At 35.1% G+C, this 25,452-nt stretch overlaps 1 protein-coding gene and 1 long non-coding RNA gene across 7 annotated transcripts in view; one reads left to right on the top strand and one right to left on the bottom strand.

Annotated features, from left to right (window-relative positions):
* Positions 1–1,193: 1,193 nt before the first annotated feature.
* On the top strand, positions 1,194–9,265 carry LOC120334635 (uncharacterized). Of its 6 annotated transcripts, none has more exons than XR_013468978.1 (10): positions 1,194–1,966; positions 2,766–2,865; positions 3,075–3,165; positions 3,375–3,443; positions 3,553–3,643; positions 3,954–4,042; positions 4,634–4,707; positions 5,325–5,445; positions 6,840–6,915; positions 8,180–9,265. It is a non-coding gene; the product is annotated as an uncharacterized LOC120334635 (long non-coding RNA). The 6 variants fall into 6 exon arrangements; XR_013468976.1 differs by having other exon boundaries at positions 1,906–1,966; positions 2,766–2,992; XR_013468977.1 differs by lacking the exon at positions 1,194–1,966 and having other exon boundaries at positions 1,982–2,992; positions 3,553–3,638.
* Positions 9,266–14,575: 5,310 nt separating this feature from the next.
* The window catches only part of LOC120333631 (uncharacterized), a 48,288-nt gene continuing 37,411 nt past the window's right edge, over positions 14,576–25,452 (bottom strand). Inside the window, exons 7-15 of the mRNA XM_039400969.2 lie at positions 21,977–22,103; positions 21,166–21,249; positions 19,803–19,987; positions 19,284–19,474; positions 18,825–18,923; positions 18,256–18,363; positions 17,728–17,912; positions 17,114–17,227; positions 14,576–16,691 (exon numbers count right to left, since the gene is read on the bottom strand). Of these exons, the coding sequence (XP_039256903.2) occupies positions 15,836–16,691; positions 17,114–17,227; positions 17,728–17,912; positions 18,256–18,363; positions 18,825–18,923; positions 19,284–19,474; positions 19,803–19,987; positions 21,166–21,249; positions 21,977–22,103 (1,949 nt within the window). The 3' untranslated portion in view covers positions 14,576–15,835. The remainder of the gene's footprint in view (positions 16,692–17,113; positions 17,228–17,727; positions 17,913–18,255; positions 18,364–18,824; positions 18,924–19,283; positions 19,475–19,802; positions 19,988–21,165; positions 21,250–21,976; positions 22,104–25,452) is intronic.

Raw genomic sequence — 25,452 nt, 5'->3', positions numbered from 1 at the left:
AAGTGCCTTTCCATGAATCGCCAACTTCAAGTCTGCATAATAGAGGTGGACGGAATTTTAAGAGCGTCTAGCGAGCTATCAGTCGGGATTACGCGGGACGAACTCACTATCCTTCCTCTATGCCAGTGGTTTCTAACCTTTTTGGTAGAGATGAATCCTAAATAAAACATTTCGTAGGCGGCCCCTGGTCCCCTGTGCAATGGTTTAATCATCGTATTTTATTGTCTTATTATGTGTTTTATTATATTTGAACACTATAGATCAGAGGCCATGTAAGTGTGACATAAAAGTTGCATTTTATGAACAACATTTACAGTCTCACAAAAGCCTAAGTGAAAAACAATGAGCCTCGTGACAAAACTAAATTTAATTGCAATCTCGACGAGATCCTTCCACTATTTCATAGGTTAACATCCAAATTTTTTTTAGTTTGGTTGTGGCAACATCAAGCGGGCCAGATTGAACTACCGAATGCGTTGGATTTGGCCCGCGGGCAGCAGTTTGCCCATGTCTGCTATAGACCTTCGGATTTGTAAACTTGCGAAATCGCAGAGCTGTACTGGCGATCCCTAGAATGCCGCGTAACGCTGGTTGAAAACTACTTTCCTATGTCTTTGCGCAAATAGTACTATATCCATATAATGCCAGAATACTGTAGCAAAGATAAAGATGACTATCCTATGTGAGTCCGAGAGTTTTGCTGCACACTAACACAAATATATTTCTGCAACGTCTGCCGCTTGGTACGATGTAACGTCACCGAGATATATTCGTCCTAGTCTGCGACAAAGCTATCATTAAATCGCAAAACATATCCATTAAAAATGTCATATTGTATAGAAACTTTTTAGACGAAGTGACAAGTATATTTGTAAGCTTTCGCTAGATCATGAACTATCCGTTGTTTGTTCAAGTTATATATATATATATATGAGATTCCCATTGGAATAAAATTCAATAAAAAGTGTTAAATTTAGGTTTAGCGTCTACTAAATCGAACTACATGTACGAGGAGACAACAAAATTTACTGACTTTGTTAACTTATTCGCTTAATTCGTAAAGGGATAAAAATATTGAAAACTGCTGGGAATTACCGCGCTATACGCTCCCTGCGAAAATGGCAATTCACTATGTCTTTTTGCTTTTACGTTAATTTTATGTTCTCGCAGACGACCTGGTTGGTAACATCATAATGTCTTGATCGTCCCGGTTCCATCCATAGACGTGTTATTGAATTGGGGAGCAAAATCGTACGTGATTTTTAACACTACTTTACCTCATTTATGAGCGATTCACCGATACCTCGAGACTTGGCGCACAGCTCATCGTGCTAAGAGTTGGAAACATGTTTGCAACAATACATGGGGTTGTAGGTTTAAAGTTTGTGGAGGATAATTATGTGCGAGAGGATTGCTAAACAGATCGTAGTGGTTTTCGTAATCGTTGGCCAGTTACGGCTTCCTCGACCATCAAGACGAGGGCTACTCACTCAGATATGGACATCTGTTTTTTTTTTTAGATTCGAGTATTTGCCCTATGCACTTCGGATGTGTGAAGGTTTCCTTTTATTGAGTAACTTTTGTAAAGTTTGACAGGTTATTTTATCATTTGCTCATATTTGAACCTAATTCAATACGGATAAACTGTGACGCCACAGTAAACAATCTGTTTGCTGTAATCAGGTTTTCCCCATTCCATTTTTTTGACTGATTCAAGCATCTTGCTGCGCACGAAAGCAATAATCATTTGGGATAATTTACTCACTCTTTGATAATTGGTCTGCTTAAAGTGAGATTTCAGCTTCGTTATTTCTTCATTATATTCTACGTACTCATTCCCTCTTGTTTCTTTTTAAAACTGCTCTTTTTTCTTCGATAGAAACGTCAGAAAAATGTTTGTCGCATGCGCCTCATTTCGACTTAGGGCGTGATAGTGTGAGGTCGTCTCTGCGTTGGTCTGCGCCAGGTATACGCACAGTTTTCAGTCAGATTATAACAAATCTAACTAAGCTTTTATGTTTATATTATCAACAGTATTTTCCCCTTGTTTATTATATTTATATTCGGTGGTGGGATTCAAGGAGTTCGTGCGAATCTTTCTTGAAATGTCGTAATAGGAGTCTCGTATAGTTTCGTACCACAATAACTTCTATTGGGCGTGGCGTAACAATTTTTACAAATATCGTATATATCTGACTACTTCATCCAAAAATTACGTCATTGCGAAATTGAGCTTGTGAAAGTATAGCGACGTGGTCCGTAATGGCGCCTGCAAGTACGGTAACAAATTAGAGAACCCGTTCTGACGTTTAGATCTATAAAGTCTTGATGATTTTTTTAAATGGGGCAATCCGTTGTTAGTAAGTTCGATACAAAAGAGATTGTTTTTGAATTTTTGAATCCCACTGCCGACTCTATTGAATGATTGAAATTTAGAATGAGTCTATTCAGGATTTGTCAAAATATTTCAATATTCTGTTACGAATTAATTTTGATACAGTGGGGCTCAGAAGAAGCTTCTCAATGTCGACGGTTGATAACGGTTCCTTCTGCGCCACACTGTTTATATTGTATATATTTGAACATTTATCTGTTGTACTTTATTATTTTCGTGTACATTAAGTTGTGTATGTCGTAAATTTTGTTTGGGTATTCATTTATCCACGGTGCAGAAAATGTGATATGACGGTTTAATCATATGGCGAACCACGGCCTCAGTCCGGTTACCAGTCCATGTCGGGTAGTTGACCAGTTATTCGTTTCAGATGCCGTTGACTTGGTGAAGGAAGATGTATCCGACGGTGGCGAGTAGTCCAGCAATCACATAATCATCCTCTCTGGACTTGGGCCCGCTTGTGTAATCAGGTAAGAACGTGTTTCCAATAATAAGCACGATGCGTCGACCGCCGAGCTGACAGAGTTAGGGCTGAAGAACCTCCTGTCGGAGTTGAGGTGCGGTATTAGTGATTTTCACATTTCGTACAGCGAATCGGTGAGTTTTATTTTTTATTATCCTGCTGAATAAAATAATTCAACAAACTGCAAATACCTAATACCTTCTAATCCATTTACAGGACTAAACAGCGGAAAGGAAGAAGGAAAAAAATGATCTTTGCTATTGTTACAGCTGGCCGGTGGTCGCGACTGATCAATGAGAATGAACAAGTAGGTCGTTTTTTTCTTATTTTATTCCATTATGACTTAATTGAATACGAACTGAATGTATAGATCGTTGTTTTCTGCGTAAAAAACGTATAAAATTCAAACCCAGAAGTGTAAAAAAACTGATATTTGGTCACATTTCTCTTTGTTTTGCGTGATAAATGGGATGAAAATTTAAGTTAATAAACTAGTAACTTTTAATTTGTTTACAGCCTCAAAAACGAAGAAATGGGGAAGAGAACCTGGTATCTGGTCGTGCAGCGCACGTCGCGGTTGACGAGGTAATAAAAACAAATCATTTATAACTTCATTGGGTATTATGAACTGTATATTTAGATCGAATTTTTCGACGCGAAGGAGCGCTGTATAGAACTTTCGATCTAATCACAGGGCTTAATTAAGAAGAAACAAATGAAAGAAAGCATTCGATTATGGTTCACAGCTAGTGGTCGCGATAGATAGATGAGAATAAACAGGTCAGGTCGGTTCTTTATTTCATATTATGAAAAATTTCAAACGGTCCTGAACGATAAGTCGCGAGTTATCTAGGGCAGGAGTGCTGAAACTTTTGGTGTTACGGGAACGTTTGAAGAGGTTTACTATAATTTACGACGGACCCCACAATAAATTCATAAAAATTAAAGAAAAATTACCTCTTTACATATCGTTAGATATGTTTGTGCGGGTCATCAATTTGTAGCAAAATGCGTGGTATAAAAGTAATCGTGGTATAAAAATTAATGAAATTAGCCAAAAATTGCAAAAACCTGATACATTTATTTTATTAACAGGACTAAACAGCAAGAAGGAGAGTGAAAAATAATCTTTGGCTATTGTCACAGCTGGCATGTGGTCGCGACTGATCGATGTAAATAAACAGGTTGGTTCTTTATCTTACACCACGATAGGTCGTCTTGTCACAAGACGCAAGTCGCCTCCATTTCATTTAAATTGCTCAAGTCACCTCACTGATTCTAGATTCCGAAGTCGGTTCGAGTCGGTAAATCGAGCCTCTTAATATGGTTCAAGAAGTAACTTTATTATAAAGCAAAGTTATACCGGCACAATGACGTTTGTGCCCACATAGGCCCCCCGCTTGGCGGATTAAGGTTTATCGATGGGCGATGCCCGATCGTCATGACTGCATATTTCGTTAGAAAAGTGAAGTATTGGTTTAATTTCAATGAACTCTCTAGCATGCGTCGGCCAAAATGTCCGGTCCAAAACGCCTGTAAGCGCGTTACTACCGTTTACGCGCATTCCTTTTTAATTTGGGCATTTTGCACAACATTAACATCGGCATACGACGTATAAATAAAATGTAACGTACAATCCTGCAATGTGTTTACTTTATGTCAAAAATCCTGGTTTTAGTTTCCCATCGAGCACTTTAATTATTCTGTTTAATGGGCGAGATAGGAAGCAAAATCCCGAGAAAGCCATAAGTTTTATAATTTCAATTTAATTACAGGACTCAAGAAAGAAATAAAGAAACTGATATGAGGCAGTTGCTGATTGTCGCGACTGATGGACGTAAATGAAAAGGTTGGTCGTATTTTTACATTAATGAACGGTGCGGTGTCCTAGCGGTTATAGTGTTAATTCATATATAACTGTATTGGCATCGCCGACAACCCATCTCGGGGTCAAACTTCATGCCTACACCTTACTCAGGTGGTACTAAATTTGGTAAGGCAACCTATCAAAGATTCTGGTTTTGAATATCGCGAGTAAGTTGTGAATGCTCGTGCTTTGTATGTAGCGAAAGGTGCGATTAAGCTTTCCTACAAAACAAGAAAACGCAATTTTCAAATTTGATGACGTCATTGCGCACAAAAAACGAACCCATAACGGAAATCTTCAAAATAAATAAAAGCGAAAAATACGATGTTTAAACATGAAAATTTCAAACCTATCGTTGATTTTTTTACAACAAAAATAAAAATACCAACAGTACAATCAACAGCAACGTAGTAACAAAACGGCCATTATGCACATTTCGTGCCCAATTATCTGGTTAGGCGAAGCGTTACGGAAAAGTATTTTAGTGTGCTGCAATTGTGCTTGATTTTCACATGTTTTGTGTACGATTGATATTTCACTGGTTCCAAAAAAATATAAACAATACTTGATTTTCTAATAATTTTCTCTTTATTTTGAAGGCATATCAAGAAGAGTTGAAGCAGCTTTTTCGTTCCATTGAAGGCATTACGCAAGTTCGAAGTAATGGAGGCCGCTAGGAATCTGTTGTAGTTAGCTACAATTAGTGATTTATATTTTAAGGTAAGATTTACTCATTTGCTTTTGACATTTTTCTTCGATTCCCATGCGGTCTCTTTATCAAACGCAGTCGCTCCCTTCCCCACTATACCTAAAAACTATTTATTCAATCTTTATTGGATCCTTGGGTAGCGTTATGCACAAGTGCCCATATGCGTTTGTGCCCACATAGGCTCCAGGGTGGGGATACGTTTATCAATGCGATAGGCTCGGTTGTTGTGATTTTATATTTCGTTATGAAAGAGATATTTTGTTGTTTCAGTTTCATTATTCTGAGTAATAAAACGAAATAGGATCCCCGTCTTTGTACAGTTTAAAATTGTTTTAATGTGCATATGTATTCTGGTAATAATAAAGAACTAGAAGAATATTGATAATATTTATTACGGAAAATTTCTCTCAAGAACGACGAACTTCTTCTTTAGGAAAGAATTCCTTCCCGTTTGGGAAACGTAATAACTTGTTGATAAAAGAAATCTTAAGACGAAATTTCGCTTTTCGGAGTAAGAAGTAAAAACTCGAGTCGTTGCTATTTTGTAATCGTTTTTGATGTTTTGCTAAATTTTATGGCTTTTCTCCAAAGTAAGGTACCAGATCAGTTCCAGTACCTAGAACAATCGCTAGGAGCCTTTTCATTTTTTGGTTTCATTATCCGCAAGGACTTTTAAGTTTCGATAATTTACATTTTTTTTAGTATATTCTAATTGTTTTTTTACAACGTAAAGAGTACTTTATTCTGCGCGCTAGCCCGCCAATCTCTTCAGCAAGCTAGGCAGCCAAAATCGTTCCGGGTAACCAAAAAAGTCGCTGGGATTTCAATTTTTGGTCGCAACCTTATCCCAGAACAGTGGTTCTCAAAACTTTTCAAGCCGCGCCCCCTTTTTTAGAATTTGTCATATCTCGCGCCCCACGTCAATAATCAGCTAACAATGAACAAGTATAATACAATAAGTAAAATGAAATTATGATTTATTCAAAAACAGGTTGAAAATACGTGAATGGGACGCAAATATCAAAAAAAGGCGGCCAAGATCAAATCTAACAAATAATTTTTATTTCTAATTAGCTTCATCCCTCAAAAATTGTCCGCCGCGCCGTTTGAGAAGAACCACTGTCCTTAGCACAGACTAGTAAATCTGATATTCTCCCCATTTTTAATTTTACCTATAATACCGTACCGGTATCGATGTGCGACTCTTGTGCCAATACATTCTACCCCTTTTTAATTATAGATTTTCAATCAGATTTGAACGATTTTTACATTAGGCTAAAATAATACTTTTTAGACTAGCGAGAGAGGCGGAGGATCTTTATATGATCGGGGAGCGTGGGTGAATGTCCATATGATCTAGCAAGTGAGTGTTTCCATAACCTTTTAGTACTATGTAATGTTGCAGGACCATGATTGTGCAGACATGGGACGTAGAGGCGAATCTTTGCTGCACTACAACATTCAGAACAATTTTACAAAAAGTAAGTCTTACCTTATAGTTTTTCTTGTATTGACTTAAATTGCTCCAAGTCGCGTGGTGCTTTCTTACAAAATTCACCTTATGCAGTTCCCTTATACTATTTTTGCAGTTTCGAATTGACTCGTTTAGCTTAAATGACTGTTTCGGTATTTCAGTGCTAAAATAGCGTCCGCTTTGTTATATAATTTATGCAATTCTTCTATAGTGTTTTGTACTTTCCTAGTTGACTTGTTGGCGTAAATTCCCGTTTCATAATGCAAACAAAAACTAGAGTAAATCTTTACCGCATTAATAAAGCTCATGGTTCACCGAGTCCATTTAAATTGGTATCAAAAATTTCAAAAATGCCTAGTTTGATGTAACAGCCCAAACCGGTCTATGCGGATGCCAGGGTGAATGTTATCAATACATCGAAATAACGTTGGGAAATAGCCTTTAGTGTCTAATGTGACTCATTTTATCCACCTATCTATTGTTAATAAATCTGGGAATTTAAAGAAAAAATTTCGAATCTGTTGAGATAAAAATTTCAAATCGCCGCCATCTTACTTCAGGATGAATCCCTCAATTTTCTTTCGTGGCGAGTTATTGATGAAACACGTTTCTTAGTGTGCGTAACAACTCGGCGAACTGACGTGTGATAAATTCGGTTTCCAGTAGTTTAGGTCGAAAAAGCCTATGATAAAAAATTTAAGATTAGAATTGAAAAAACATTCGGTTCCAAAATAATAAGGTTCTAATATAATAATATTCTAAAATGCCTAGCTGTAATTAATGAATCTACCATGACCCGTGAACAGCAAACTTAACTGTAATCCCAGAATTTTCTTCGACTCAAGATTTAAATGAGATGACTCGACTTGATGGCGACTAACAATTTTGGAACTTTTATCCCAACGGTGCACTTGAGAATGAAGGATTCGCGACTCTTAGTACTTGAATTAAACTTGAGTTAAGGCCAGCGATCCCCCCTGCGTTATTTTAAATTAGTAGCTTACTTAAAAAGTATAATCGTATTTTTGAACATCCAGAATGTGATTGTATACATTGTCAGTCAGTATATAACACGTTTTTGTAAGTTGTTTTATCGCTAATAATATAGGTACCGATTCCTAAATTTTGAAAAGGAGCATACTGGTTGCGCCATACGAATCCACCTTATTTCTGCGCCATCAATCTTCCTGTATTGTTTGTTTCCGCAATTGTTAAAGCATGTGTGTGTGAGATCATCTTTCCATGTATAACTTATTCTGAATTTATTTCAGGAAACTACAAAGAAAACTGACTTAATCTTCAGTACGGAAGAAGAACCGGTGCTTCAGATTAAAGTGTTTCTGTATTTTTCATTGTATATGTTTTTTTGTATATTCTTTTAATTAACTGAATCTCATGTGGTTAACAGTCGCGTCTGGTCCGTTACTTTATTGCTTATGTCCTCAAAAATTGATAATGCACACCTACGCTGCAACTAACGATTACATGCTTTCAGCCCATTAGTCGAAAGATGTACCTCAATTTTTATAAAATCTAAAAAAAAATTAACGGCACAAACCTGCACCTATCGCTTCGAAAAGGCCCTTTCCAATAAGTCTAACTAACATTAACGATATGTGAGGATATTTAGAAAAACCGGAATTTTTACGGCTCATCATTTCCTACCAAATTTATTACACCCTGGGCGAGTTGGGTCCTTAAGAATATTTCAAACTTGCTGAATTAAAATCATTCTGAACAAAAAGTTTGAGCTGAGCAAATTTTTTAGCAATATGGAAATTACTCCAATATTTCATCACTGTTACACAATGTTATTGATCTTCGCTGTAATATTTAAATTTTCTTATTTTGAAGTGCCTATAATTTATGAATTTTTACATTTCTATCTGCCGATGTCGGGGCCCTAAACGTTTTATCCCACCAACTGCGTATGTAAAGTATACTTTCCAGTGCGCTGTAAGCGTAAATGAAATATGAATAAGCGACACTAAACTAATTTGTGTTTTACCTAATTAAAAGGTAATATATGTAAAAGAACATTCTTCAAGTAAGTTTAAAAAAAGGCGCGGGCAATGCAAATGCTGTGAAAGTAAGTGATTGCGGTCTATGTGTATTGTGTGCCGGATTCGTGGAATGAAATTAACCTGTTATGTATGTTCCTCTAACAATCCATAATATTAACTTTTCAAGCTCTGAATATACCTGCTAATTCTATTTGCATTTTAATAATTCCGTCAGACAAATTTTCCTATATAACAATCCCAACTAATTTCCACGAATACCCAATCGAAGATTCATCTACAAAACCGTTTTTTTTCTTCAAAAATATGAAACTTGTTACAATTTTTAGTCATAAATTTTAATTAAAGTTCACGAGATTGACCGTGAAAGCAACATTCCCAGCTACTCCCACATTGTGATTAAAATCCTCTAAAAGTGCTTTCAAATATTATATAATCGCCTAATCTATTTGTTTAATACATCTCATTTTTAGTTGCTCCTCCCTCTTAAAATTTCGATTACATTGTTTGACTATTTTACCGTACTAATTATATATACAGTCTTAATTATCATTATGTATATTTTGAGTAATTTTTCGGATGAACTTGAACTTGTATTTATTTTGTATTTTTAGTAACTTGTGTCTTTTTAAGCAATAAAATTTTTGAAGTTAAAACAACAAATTTGTAAGTTTTCGAAAGATTGTAAGAGGGGAAATATAGAACCAAAAACAAGTGAAGCGTGACCAGCGCGACTAGGTGCAGGCGGGCTAGGCAGCCAGGCCCGCGTAGGGAGCCCGGCCCTGTAGCGGGCGGGCCCGCGTAGCCAGGCGGGCTGGTCAGCCAGGCCCGCGTAGGGAGCGGGCCCGCGTAGCCAGCCGCCAGCGAGCGGCCCAGAAAATTACTGAAAATCATCCATGGCCATAGATAAATCGAGGATAAATGACGATTTTATGCTTAGATTATCTATGGCCATGCTTGGTCGATGATAAATTTCCAGAATTTTAAAAATTCAAGGGTTTGACCTAGGATTTTTGCCGATTTTTGGCATTTTCCGCCCTTTCAAGGGCTTTCTTTGCTCAGGATTTTCGCACCCTCCTGACGTCCGGTTCATTTCCATATCTTAGAATCTTAAAATACTGGTCGGGGCTCGAACATAAGTCATAAACTTTACTTGTCTTGCACTTAACCATTACACTACTGGAACAATAATATCTGAAGAGCTTAATTCTTATACTTATCTATAAATGGGCGTGGCCTGCTAGAACGATCGATCAGATGGTAGAAAGCGACGGAGTTCCAAAAAACGAAATTGGGAACAAAATTCCATTTTGGCTGCCACTTTGACGCTCGAAAGTAAACACTTGATGGCAGCAGATGAAACATTTAGCTGGATCACACGTGCTTTCCCACCGAACTACCTATCCCAACAAATCACTACCAAAGATTACAACCAACCAATCTAAGTTACACACGCTCGCCCACCGATTCCCTATTCGGGTCTTGCCTCACACCCTATATGCTTGCGAAAGAAGTGAAAAACGACAAAAAACCCTGACGTCGCTCGAATATAAACACTTGATGGCAGTAGATGAAACATTTAGCTGGATCACACGTGCTTTCCCACCGAACTACTTATCCCAACAAATCACTACCAGAGATTACAACCAACCAATCTGGGTTACACACGCTTGCCCACCCATTCCCTATTCGGGTCTTGCCTCGAACCAAAAGGGCCCTCAACTTTCTCACACCCTATATGCTTGCAAAAGAAGTGAAAAACGACACAAAACCCTGAAATTATTATAGTTTATTGCGCGAATGCGCCACATAAAACAGCAAAAATAGCAGAATATAAACAGAAACATTGTTACGAATCACAAGTACTCCAAAATTATAGGTCTACAAACGATGGTTCGGAAAATATCTGATAAACAAAAAGAGAGCAATGCTCAAATATATGGTCACGTAGCACGGGTATCAAAGCTTTTACAGTACCACAAAGGTGACTACCAATTGGCAACAATCAGATGCAAAACTTTTAAATTTGATGACGTCGTCACTCAAAAACAAAGAATCCCACAGAAATTTTTCGAAACGAAAAGAAAAATAATACCGTTTTAGAATATCATATAGAACAGAGCTTCTCGAACTTTCCGAGTCGCGACCCTATTTTAAAATTTGTCAAGTCTCGCCCCATCTCAAAATTATTTAGCTGAGAATAAGCTACGAACAACACATAGTAGTGCGAAGGTATGTTTTATTAAAAAAAAAATCAATAAAGAAATGTAATTATTAAGGCAGGTAAAATTGTATCTAACAAATATTTTCATTTTAAACTAGCTTCACGCCCGCTCAAAAAATTGTCTACGCCTCATCGTTTCAGAACCACGCTTATAGAAGAATGTAAAAGAGAATCTTTACTAGAGGCTGGCGCATTTTGTGTTAAATGTAAGGAACATACTTTCCATCACACCTCGGATCAGCCAATTCAGCAAGTTGAAATCTTATGGAAACTGTGTGCCATTGTGAAATATGCCATCCCAAAAAAGTCTCTAGGTTGAAGGTTGCAAGCCTTTTAAATTACATGTATGATTTAGTTTATTAGGCAAATGTTTAATCCAATTATCAACAATTCAGATAACAAAGAATTCAAAATTTTAATTTCGACGAGCCTAGCGACAAATAAAAACGTGACACTCAACTGGGTACTCCCGTAGAATGTGTACCAGGTCAGGGTTAGGCCATAATTTTATTTTGATTTTCCTTATTTCATTTCTATTACGAGTTGGGGGACTGTCTGTGTTAGCCAAGTGAATATCCCCCTGCAGGTTTCAGTCCCTTTACACAACTTGATGTATAGTAGTCGAACAAAATTAGTTACTTTCATGTTGGTACACGCACTTCTCGAGTGCCCTTAACTGTGTTGGCAAACATTCCGGTCGTACCTAATAGCAGTAGCTTCACATGCTTATATCACGAGCAGTGTTCCCTCTAAGGTGTGCGCGTGTGCACACCTTTCAGAGGCTGCGCACACGCATAGATTTACTGCGCACAGACGTATTTCGATGTAATGTAACAATGTGCTCGGTTGGCAGGTTGAGAAAGTTTGTTGTTGGCCCACGTCAAAATTTCTTCATTGGTTTTTGCACAAATATTAGTCATTTCCAAAAAAGTGCGCACACACCAAAATTTCTGCGCACACATACTACAAAAAATTAAAGGGAACATTGATCATGAGATATCAGTGTCTGCTTGCACGAAGCGAAAGGTCAAGCAAGAGTCGAATGAGGAAACTTGTTTGCATTTATAAATGTAAAATTCATATAAACAGTTACCCTATCACTCCATTCTTCTATGGGACTACGTTTCTCGATCCAGGAGAGAAACACCAATCAGCATTCTAGTATTCATAAGTAGCCTAACTAGAGAATAAAATTAATATTTATTTGAGATTCCTTTCACCATCATTAACGATATCTTCGTAGAGGTCTTCAATTGAGCACAGACGCGCATACATCAATTACAATCTAATCCTATACTATAATCTAACTGAAAATTCTTAAATTAAATTTAGTCAAATCCACAATTCAATTTGTAGAATATGTGACTTAAAAAAAGAGTCTTAAATCGAACAGAGTCATCTTTTTTCTTGCAACAGCATCATTGCATTATATGCATACAGATCCACTTGCGCAAACGCATAGAGAAAGGAAAGGAGTTGTCTTGCGTAGCCACAACTGCAAGCCAATTTGTAGACATTTGAAGTAATAAATATAAGCCTATGTCTAGTTATAACTGTATTTATATATCTGTAAACAGTGTAAAGGAATTGGAAATTGTTAGGTAACAAACATACTGTAACTTGAAACGACTACATGGACATAGGGTGAGGATGACTCAAAAAACAGAACCCATAAATTTACTAATTACCGGTACCTTACGAAAATGAATATATTTTGTATATATTTTGACACCCTGTACATTAAGAAATAATTCATGAAACTTGCTCACTTGTCGTGCTCTAATTCGAAAACCTGCTTGAGTCTGGACAACAGAGTTTGACAGCAGTCATAGCCACAGTCATCATTTATCTTCCTTAGGATTTATTTTTCTGTAATGTGGGCCTGACCAAAACTCGAACCAAGACTTGAATCAATTAGGTTTACTCTTGCTATAGCATTCTTATATTATATACATACGAATCCATCGACACAAAAGAATGGAAGAAGGATAAATAGTTAGTCTTGTAGAAACCAAATCTATAGTACATATTATTACTATTATCACATACTATAATCTTTAAACAACTCTCAAGACAAATGTGAAACAAAATCATAACTCAAACTGTCTTGTGGTTGGAAAAGTCCATGGGGCAAAATGTACAAGCTATTCAAAACATCAATTTGACTGTATTCACACGAATAATGTGTGCTCAAAAGTGAACATTCAAATCTTTTTATACAATGAGACGGTTTCGAGATACAATCAAAATTAACTTTGATAAGATACAGTGCATATTCTAAATAAAAAGCTAGCACGAAAAGGTAAAAGCAGAAAGAATGTAATTACATTAGTACATCCGAAATATATTTAAGGTTCTTACTTGGTCCATAATCTTGTTCTTCGTTGCCTCAATTTTCTTCATGCTTACGTCGTGAAATCTTTCATTCATATTACACACCAATCAGCATTCAGAAACTAGGGCCTATGTTATTATGGCCTAACTGAATAATAAGAATTATATCTTTAGCTGGTCTTCATCACCTTTTCTATTTTCCTCCACTTCTAGCAATTCCAGAACTTCCAATCCAATTTGTGGCATTCAAAGCAATAAATGATGGTTCAGGCTCCATATCTTGTTTAATTAACATCAAAATAACTGAAAAACTTGAAACTGTTGTAGGGCTTTGGCTTTCAACAGCATTCGAATTCGAGAGTTCATATTTGATATTACATTCTTGGGAATCTGCTCCATCAGAAAAGTTGGAAACCATTGTTGTAAGGAAACTGAGGTAATCTTCAGCCAACAATCACCCTACATTCAGTCTTGTTTACTTCATGAAGCCTAAATATTGTGAATCCCATTACAGCACTTTCCTCATGCACATTCCTGCATTCAGACATTTGAATTAACACACTACTGACACAGGGCAGGCATGAGCTTAATCTAACTGCATTAATTAAAGTTCTTAGAAATTGACAGAGGAAATAAAAACACTAGAATATTAGAGGATTAGTGATATACTGATGCAAAATATACAGATATAACATAGGCAAACAAAAAATAAAAGAGAAATAGACAAATAAAAGACATTCTCCCCCAGCAGTGTCCCGCATATGACGTTTTTTTTAATGAAGAAGCCTGACAAGAGAAATGCAACCAACACAATGATTCACTTCTTCTTTCTAATTACGCCCTGCAAAGGTAAAGGACGAATTTTTCTGGGGCCAAAGGTCGAAGAGGCATCAACATCAACGCCGCAACCTGCTGAAATTTCATGTTTAACTTCGAAGCGCAGTGTACAGAGTTTTTGACTTTCTTTTGCTCAACACTCCTATTTGCCCAACTTCCTATCAAAGCCATCTATTATCAAGTAACTATGGTAAGGTAAGCGTCCCGGATTCCATACAATTTCCCATCCTATTATTTAATCGGAAATAGTATCATGTTTTTCTTATAAGTTTTCATATTTATTAAAATATTTGAAGAAACATTTAAAAATAAAACACACAATGAAATAAAAAAAATGACTAACAAGTTAAAAATTTCTGGCAACCCAAAAATCTGTGCTAGCTTCTGCTTCTTATCAGCTCCAGTTTATAAATTACTTGACCAAATGTATATTCAACTACTGATAAAATGTTATCAGTGAAAATGATAATTTGTTAGCATGCTCATATCAGAGCAGCCGGTATGAAATAACCAAATTTTAATTTTGAAGCCTCATCCAATAAATGACGACTATACTGAAAATTGGGAGCTGTTATCTGGCATTCATCACTGACGGGGCAGCAGAGGTGGATGTCGGGGCCCTGGGGTGAGGTATAATTTCAGATTCATGAATCGAAGTTGAAATCTCAGACCTCAGCTGTTGGTAATCAACGTCAAAGACGTTCAACAGAAAATGTATTTGATTTGAATAAGTTTGAATTAGAAATTTCAAATTGGCAGCCCATAACAGAGTATTATTAACAGACAATCCAAGAAGTCTTTGATATGCTGAAGTTTTTGTGGTTCAAAGTTTGGTTTTCTTGCAGTTGGGAGATGGAATCAAATTTTTCGTTTTGCCCGTCAGGAGCAAGGCTACACATCCCAGAAAAAAGGGGCCTTCCCATTGTTCCAAAAATATTACTTGAACATTCTTACCTGTGAAGCACAAACAGAATCCAAATAAAAATAACAATTTCTACTATTCTGTGAAGTTAATCTCATGAAAGAAAAAAATATCTGCAGTTTGAATAAAATAAAAACAAGTAAAAATTGCACATTTAAAATTGGTTCATTGTAAGGCCTAAGCAGGCAATGATGCCTTGACCAGCAAGCAGTAGATGACTCCAAATCAAGCTCTTCAACCCCTGCTATATGCATAATTTCTTCAAATCTGCATAATTTGCTATTCTACGATAAAGTAATGTCCCCAAAACGAACCGGTAATCCAAATTCTTATATATAAATCGTTTCACTACTTTTTGAACATCTTTTTAAACGAATCCATCGAAATTTGTTGCAAATTGAAAAAACAAAATTTTTTTTCGCTACCAGCGCAAACGTTTCAAAATGTATTTAGTTATAAAATAGCAAGAAAAAATTATTTTCCAAAGAATTGAAAGTAAAAAAGAAAACGGAGTTCTAGTTTTCAAGATCACAGGGTACAAGAATACAATTTAAAAAAAGAATAAAAAAATCAACGTTTGAAAAATAAATCATGATGAAGGAAAAGTGAAAATTGACTTGGTTTGCGACGATTCACTCGGAGCAGTTTGGCAATCTTTCACGGGCGATAGAATTCTCTTCAACTTACCTAAGTCGTTATTATCAAGATTTGGACTTGCACTTTTTGTTTCTCTTTCCAATGTATTACAATGTATATCAATACGATTTGAGTTTGGCAGTGCATTAGGAAGACCATTTGTAAAATTATTATCATTATTTTCCATAGAATCGTGGGTGTTATCAACCCCGTTTTCAAAATCATCTGATACACTACAGTGGCCGTTAATTAACCAGTTTTCTTCTCGCACTGGGCTTGGTTTTGAAGTCAATTTTAGTAATAACTGAGGGGGTGTCGAGCTTCTAGTTCTTTTAGAAGTCGTAAGGTCACCTTCTTGGCTACGAGTGACATCGCTAGCGTCAGTACCATTTTCACCCTCTGGAATTGATTCTATATTGGCATCGCCTGCACATGAAAAGGAAAAACGAGAAAAACTTTTTTCGGGCCTGGGTGAAAAAATAGTTTTTACGTCATCCCCGGTACTGGGGGGTAACTTCACCATGGGGTCTTCAGGGGTTACCCCCGATTCATCCACAGTTGTTAGTTCGGGTATTTTCGGTGAAAATAGTCTTGTAGACGCCTGGGGACTTAGTAGCCCCCTTAAATTGCTTCCAGAACCTGCAGAAACAGGGGTTGAGTGACGAGACGATGTTCGACATGAATCTGGAGTTTGTATTGAGCTCGCAGTCGAAGGAGTGTTCACATTTTCTCCGGCGAGGATTCTTGCGTAACGATTCAAAGCGACATGAACATATTGATATTGCTCCCACGTCTGTATCATTCCTCCCCTAAAAAATTGAAAAAAATTTGTTAAGTTTAGTGAGTCACATACATACATTTTTATTACAAAGTAATGCTATCAATACAATGGTTTCGACGATAAAATTTACCTTCAACTTTGGCAGTTTGTTAGTTAGACAACGAACTTTTACATTCCTAGAAATATGCCAACATATAGAAAAATGTTGCTACACACTAGGAAGCATTTTCTCTTTCACAATTTCCATTCAGTAGCAAAATAGTAAATTTCAGTAAGCAGCCATTAAACACAACGATAAGGAATGAAATCTCCAATACTAATATTGTAATGTGATTACTCCAAAAAAGACAATGACACATGATTTTAAATGAAAAAATCACCCAGGAGTTTAAATTTTATTTCTAGGTTACAACTAAAAAAACTAAAATATCATGTTCAATTTTTTTTTACCTGTCCATTCTCAATTGACAAATAATTTTCAAAACATCGACTTTTCCCTCAACTTTTAATTGTCGACATCCAATGCTTATTGCAATGAAGCATCCTGTCCTACCAATACCAGCACTGAAAAAAAAATAAGATTGTGGGAATGGCTCGGAATTTAATTTAGTTAGTATAATAGGACCGATTGTTACAGCATCAGACTTGACTCTGTTGAAATTGTTGGTAAAAGATCAATGGTTTAAAAATTCTAATATATTAAAATCTTCTGCGACTTCTTGTTAAGTCTGCATTGTTTTTGTCAAGCGCACCTTTTCTCTGCATTCTCTTGAAATTATGTTACTGGAGTTGAAACCCAACCTCTTGGGGGTGTTAATTGATTCGAAACAATTATTAAAAATAGTGCAGTTCATTTGTAAGCCGTGACCTAAATGACCCTTTGATATTCGGTTGACTCAATTCGAACTCAATGAATCAAGCATCCCCAACACTGACAGTAGCTAATGCAATCTCACCATATCGGACCAAAATCAACTTTTGGGTTTTCATTCAAGAAACAAGCGACCCCAAAAAGACCCTGTGGGAAGAGTCCATAGAGATGGAAACTAATGATCTAATCATACCTGCAGTGAACAATAACTGGTCCATGCTCTGAGTTTATGACATCGGGACATTTCAAGTCAACCTCTTGAATTAAGGTCAACAATCCTCTCAATTTCTCTGGTGTGTCGTGATCCAACCATTCAGAATACCAATAATGATATATTGTGTGAGTTACGTTTTCTTCTTCCGAATTTCTGACTTCAATCTGAAATGACAATAACTTACAAGTTAAGATGGATATGGGACAGAGGAAAGCTGATAAAATGGTGCATATGGTGAACCATGGCCTTTCTCGTCCAGTTACCAGTTCATGTTGGGGACGTTAATATCCAGCCACTCAATCATTTCAGATGGAGGAAGCCAACAGCTAATGACACTGCATACATCAATAAATATTTAGAGTTGGGAAAAAATCGTACAGGATTGAAATTTTTTTTCATCTCATCTTTTTTTCACTATTGTATCATAATTATTCAGACTTCCATGACGATTCAGGGCAACAAACAGTTGATCAAAACGAGAAAGATAAACTTTACATTATAACTTACCGTTCTCACTGTATAATGATCAGCAGATCTGACATTTTTAACTTCAATTTCAAAATTTTCGTAAGTTCGTTTTTCTGAAGGTTTTAGTGGCATGTATTCTGAACATTTCTGAGAATAAATTAATCGAATGAATTTCATTAAAAGGAGAATAAAAATAAAGTAAATGAAAAATAATATTATAACGAAATTCTAAGTTTTTTAAGTTATTCAAGAATATTGCTGCACATTGACACAATCATTTCTGTAACTTTTCTTTTGAAAAATCGCAGACATAATACTCAGTTATCTCCAATCTTTTTTAGAATTTGAGGCATCGTATTCGTAGGTTAAAAATTTGGGTTCAAATCCATGCCTACCACCCCAGTGGCAGTGGTCTCATAAAATTCCGTGAGACAGTTCTATAGAACCGGTGCGAACCAGCTGAATCCCACCACTGCATCTAGGGTAGCCTAACCAAAAAAATTTCAGTCTTTCCAAAATAAAGTAGGTTTTCAAATAGCCATGAACGGTAGAGCCTTGTTTGGAGAAAGTATTCAAATGCCGGAGTTAGTAAGAATTCCATAACGAACCTCTCTCTTTTCTTTTAACTTTGTTATCATAACAATAGCCGTTGATTTTTCTCTCCAAATCATTTTCCAGAAATCTACGATTGTGTTGGCCATTGGTCCCTGAACATACAACAAATTTGTTATAAGGTTAAACAAGTAAACACCGCAAATACTTCAAATTAAATGCATTATCAGAATATTGGAAATAAATATAACTATACTGGTAGCACTGTGAAGTAAATATATGTACAAGAAAAAACAAGAAATAAAAAAATTTGCGGAAAACACATTAGCACAATTTTTGAAAAATCTCAAGATTTGGGTAAAACTATGGGGCTTGACAGAGCTTTATTTTGAACACACCTTCCACTCCAAAAAATTTTTACCATATGATACACAGGTTCATTTCGTTCATTTCCCATAAAAAAAAATAATTAGGAATACAATTCATAGGTGTTTATCAACCAAGACGTTACATACCTGAGTTGCAATATATCCCGCTTTTCGTTTCATACTCATTCGTCGGGCGTCATTTTCTTTTCCATCCTCACTTTGCCGACGTCGTTCGGTTTCTACAATTGTAGAGTAACCACGAACATAATTGGCATTGATATACGCTGATAATGGATCTCCACTAGGTGTCGCTGGAAGTAGTACTCGACTATGTGGATCTGTAATGCGAAGTTAGCAATATTTTCAAACTGACGAAACCTCTTCTTTTTGAAAAATATATATCATGACACATTTCAAAGTAATTTCATTTTTTTAACATTAAACTAAAAAAAGAAAGAGACCATCAAGTAAATTTTTATTTAGAGCGATCCTTGAAAAACATACTGAAGAGAAAAAAGTAAGTAATGAAACCTATTATGAAAAAAGTATTTTGTTCTATCTACTCTAGATCTTATTCACATAGAAACATATTCACAAAGCCCAACGCCTCATAAATGAGTAAATTATAGGCTCCCACCGACAATATTTTGATAAATATCAACTTACTTGGCAAAATAGATCTGTATCTATTTTTTGTACCATAACCAGGTATACTGAAATGTTTTTCTGAAGGATGGTTCATTGGAACCTCCCAAAATTCTTGTTGCAATCTTGCTGTATCATTTGCTTTTACGTTTAATTGAATCGGGTCTAGTTTGGCAGTTGCAGTTCGTAGGTAAACTAGAGGTTTCCTGGGAAAAGATAAGAAAGATGAAAAAGGGCCTAAAACAGAGCCTTGTAGTAGACCCCACATCCACGGTTGATACCTCTTACACATATGGATAAATGTGAACTTCAAGAACCCAATTTAATAGCTAGTTATTCTAATTCATGACCTAGATATAGTAATGGGAGAAAGGCCTTGGTTTGCCATTTGATTAAGCGAAATATACAACAAAATGTAATCGATAGTAGAAAAAGCATTGATAAGAAACATCAAACTAGACTAAATAAAAGAGTAAGCATGACCGAAATCTGGATGTACAGCTCACAGATTGCATGATGTTCTAAAAAACTGTGCAAAAACTCATCACAAACCCATTAGACTAATTTCCTAGAAAGATATGGGATCTGTACTCCCATGAGCATATTGGTATCAGAGGAGACAGGAAATCATAACACAACAGCCATTAAAATTTGGCAGGCTATCATATCTACAAAAAAAATAGCAAAGCAAAAGAGTATTTGCCATTATTTTGCAGACGTTAAACAAATTGACATCAGAACACATTCCTATCTTAATAGATATTAACCAGGGATAGTCAAAAGTGAAAAATTCACAACTATTCTAATTATATCCAGATGATTCTTTGAAAAGGAGATTCAATACATTCAATAATATTTTTTGCAATCCAAGTTATTAATCTTGATAAGTTTTCTAGTATGACCAAAAATTAAAAATGTCGGCTTCCGGTCGGAACATATTTAACATGTTAAATCTGTCCGAGAGTAGAATTTTCCATTTTGTATATAAGTTTAAATATAATTTTATAAGTTTTCAAATACTCGATTCGTTTTAGACACCTGTTGTTGAAATTGCGGTATAAAGTTGCCATGTCATGTTGCCATCATGTGTTATGTAAGGCCATATAAATTTCAAAATTATACATCAACTTAACGAAGCTTTAGTAGATCCCAAAATTATTCAAATCAACTCGATTTACATTCAAATGTTAATCGTTTTACCAAACACTCAATTTTCAACTACAACACAAAACTGAAGATTCAAAATCTCAAAGCAGTGATTTGTATAAAATCAATATTAAGTTATTTAAAAAAGGCTCTTTCCACGCAAATTACGAATTAAAAGAAAATTAGTTCACAGATAATCAAGATCAAGATTCGTATATTTTGTTAGGCAGCTACTTACGGTGATTTTGAAGAAGGTGGTGGACTTGAACATGATTTTTCCTCATTTTTAAGTGAAATAGTGAGAGCAACATTTGATCCTCTCCTGAAATGAGAAAAAGATTTGATCAAAACCATGAAAACTTATCATATATCAAATTTTTTGAATGAACCAAAAAACTATATTTTCTTGGTGAAATCACAAGTTGTGAGAATTTTTGTAGAGGTGCCATGGATCATGAATGTAAGCTTCCTACATAGCCCGAACCGTGTATTCAGAAATCTAAATCTCATTCAGTAAGTCTAGCAAAAATAAAGGTCATTATATATCTATTACTCAGTAATTCCCTTTCCACCATGATATAAATAAAGTCACATTGGCGTAATGACAGTATAACGAGTGAGTCACAGGTTTAATGACCTTGAAAGAACTTCAGGAAATTGGAAAAAGGGCATTCACACAATGGGAACAATAACTGAAATTTTTGTGCGAATCGAGAGCAGTATTAGACCAAAACTAGACAATTGTACCATAATTTGTTAAGTTTGTCAAAGCACAATAATAACAGCCGATTAAAACTGCTTAACTGGTGAAATGTTCGGCCTTCTTCAGAGCAAAAGTGTATATCTGCCCCTTCTATATGCATTATATGCAAACGGGGACAAATTGCCTTCCACTTTGATATCCTTTCTCAAACCAAAATAATAATAGCCAATTAATTAATTAATTACTTAACCCATTAAATTGAATTCCAAATTGCACAAACTGTTTACATACATAGGACAAAATTATTGTCTTCAGTCTCTTATAGCAAAATACCCAACAATCTTACCTTTCAAGAAGCCCTTTGGGTTTCATTTTAAATCTTCCCTTTGCCATCAAAGGAAACAAACTATCTTCTCGTTCTTTATGTGGTGGATGTTGTGTAATAGGACTATTAGTATCCTCGTAAATTATATCTGCAATATTGATAAAAAGAAGTATAAATGTATGTTAGATAATGATTCCAAAAATATTCCAATATTTCTAACCTTCCAATTTAAGTTACGTTCACAAATTTACATATTTATCTATCTTGTCAATACACTAGATCAGTGCCAGAGCCAAACTTTAAGTTGTAACGAGGCGCATAAAAAACAAGGCAAATTAAAATAACGACAGAACAAAATAGATTTAACGCTAAACCTGACATTAGCTTTTAATTCTGAAGTCTGAAAAAGCAAGCCGCAATCGTTATGGATGCATTCTCCAACAATAGCTGGCTTCATATTTTCATTATGATTTCTAGTCTTTATGTATTTTAAAATACTTCTTGTAATTACTGGAACAATGAATTCAGTGTACTGAAATGCAGGCTAAACATTGTGGGAAAAAACACCTTAACATCATAATAAAATGTTGAAAAGTTGCACTCAAAACGACCTAACAGCTACCATTCAACCGATTCAACTACTGGAGTTCATTTTAAGTCGTTGATTAATTTTCAATAAAATTTTTTTTACTAAAAATGATCGATTTTCAAACAATAAAGAGAGCCGCAGAAAGAATAATTGCGGGCCGTGGCTGAGAATCACTGCACTAGGTGATCTAAAAACACCGAAACTATTCGAATATAGACATCCTAATTTCTTAACAAAATATTATTTCCACTTGACGTTTACATAACCACTTTTACAGCATTCAACTAAACAAACCATAGAAAATTTAAAATTTAATATAAATGCCATGTGTGGGTTATTCATAACTTGAACAAATAAAATATCCAAATGTACAAACACAAATTAAAATTCTACCGATAGACCGATGAATAAAAAGAATTTGAAGTTTGTATATATATTACCTCGCAAATACTTTATGTAAACAACAACCAAACTAATTATCAATTTTTGTATATTACCAAAGATAAACTATTTCTCAATGAAACACAAATAATTGGATCACACTCCCTATTTGAAAAACGACCAACTTTAATGCTATGAAAACATACACTATTAAAACATTACTAATAATAATAAGCAATATACACTATTTGAAAATATATATATAAATTCCTTATACCATGACATAGAATATTCATCTATCTTTGATAAATAGCTATACCCAATGTATAAACCAAAAGTTGCTAAATTAATATTTGGAAAATAATTTTTTTGAATCTGGAATATCAAATATAATGTAAATGTATATAATGTATCAAATATAATATCACATTATGTTAAGAGTTAATGTTATGTTAGTAATTCAGAATAATTGGGATGAATTTTTTTTGCAATATTCATTTTTTAAACTATTATAAACACATGACGCCTAGTTTTTGTCAGGTCATAAAATTTCAAATACTTAAAATGACAATTTTCTAAATAAAAATGTGCTAAATTATTCTCAAAATTGAACATTTGCTGCATTGAATAACTAATTCCTAGTGTATCAAATATCAATTCACATACATACCCTGAACGTACATAAACTTCTATACTAGTTACCTTCCCACTATTGCTTCTAAGCACTGTTTCAACACTATTTTATTTATTAACATGAGACTAATGTCTCACATGTGGCATCCCCTTATGGATGTAATTATATTCAATACATTAAAGCATTGCACTATTGTGTACACATGTTTCAATATGAATTGCATATCATATGTGGGCAAATGGAAAAAAACTGACAATACCTACGGACCATATCTGAACAATATATAGAATACTATTTGATACTCTTCACATATGACGTGGGATCGAATTGTACAAAAAGCATGGGAGTTTCAAATTTCCATCTTTATATATCAAATTTAGTGTTCCCCTTTTTCAGGGAAATAATCAAAATGTAAACACTGATTTTTTTCAGGTGGGTGCATAAAACAAAATCTAATTTTAAACACCAATTAATTACGTCAAATGACTATTAAACAATTAAAGTTGCAGTGTCATGTTGAAAAAATATGTATGTGCGAGAGTTGGCGTAACAGTCACTCTATGAAACACATGATCTCATACGTCAGTGCGTAGGAATATAATACTAAGGTTAACTGAATCTAACTAGGATAAAAATAGACTCTATAGCTATACGCACATAGCGTACGTCTATGTGTAGTGAAACGAATACCAATACGTCATGATTTGTTGGCACTATAGAAATATTGGAAACTGCAAGACTGCATGAACCTTGGAAAGCCAGTCATTTTATGAATGAATCTAATGCCATCCAAGTCTATTCTGTAACATTAGTTTACTATTCTGAATTCATTCATAAAAAATTCATTTAAAAAAAATCAAATATATATATTTTGATTATCGAATATCTGTTTGAATTAATTCTGACAACACATTCCTAAAGTATACCATATAACTATTTTCAAACGCTTGACTATTATTTCTCGACTTAGTAACTCTTTCACAATGTGACAACCGTCAGGAAACTCAGCCACCTTCCTGTTAGAATAATTGTCTGTACTATAGTACCAAACCAAGCAATACAGAATAGGAATCATTCCTTTTACTATTCCATATTATTGTTGTAACGTACAATTATATTCCCATAATCCAATCGAAACCTAACCACAGGAAATCGTATGACGACGTATTTGAAAGAAAAGTCCTAATAATTATAAGGTTATTACCATTGTGAAATAGGGATAAATATAAAAAGAACTTTCAGTCTCTTACAACTTTGATGTTTCAAATTGGGTACTCCAGTAGTATGTGTACCAGATTAGGGTTAGTCCATAATTTTATTCAAATTTTCCTTATTTTAGTTTTATTGCGAGTTTGGGGACTGTCTGTGTTAGCCAGGTGAATATACCCATCACATTACCCAACATGAAATAAATTGGATAGGAAATAACATTCTTCCAAAATAAATTAGCTTCTTAAATATCAGTGGGTGTTATTACAGAGCCTTGTTCGGAGAAGAAGGCAAAAAATATGTCATGTAAGAACTGTTTTGAACACAGTTGGGTTGTTCAAAAACTAAAATCTGTCCTTAAGACTTTAAATCCTCTACAAGCTTTCCCCCGATGTAGATTGCCTTTAGATAAACCCTAAAAGAGATACCCTGAAAAAAATGCTTCTGTAATTTAACAGAACAAAACGAGCAGTATTCAAAATCACAGTTCTCTCGCTCTATATATCACAGTACTAAGCACATTATGTACATTAGGGTAGGCATATCAATTCATAACAAACATAACACATTGAAATCTATTTTAAGCATTGCTGTTCAGTTATTATTGATTATGTTGGCCACGCTTCGTGCATAACAATAGACATCATACAGAATTAAGCTCAAATTTGTGAATGAAAATAATTC

This window comes from Styela clava, chromosome 15 (genome assembly GCF_964204865.1).
Source record: "Styela clava chromosome 15, kaStyClav1.hap1.2, whole genome shotgun sequence".
NCBI classification, from domain to species: Eukaryota; Metazoa; Chordata; class Ascidiacea; order Stolidobranchia; family Styelidae; genus Styela; species Styela clava.
Note: the sequence above shows the minus strand (reverse complement) of the source record. Positions and strands in the feature narration are given on the sequence as shown.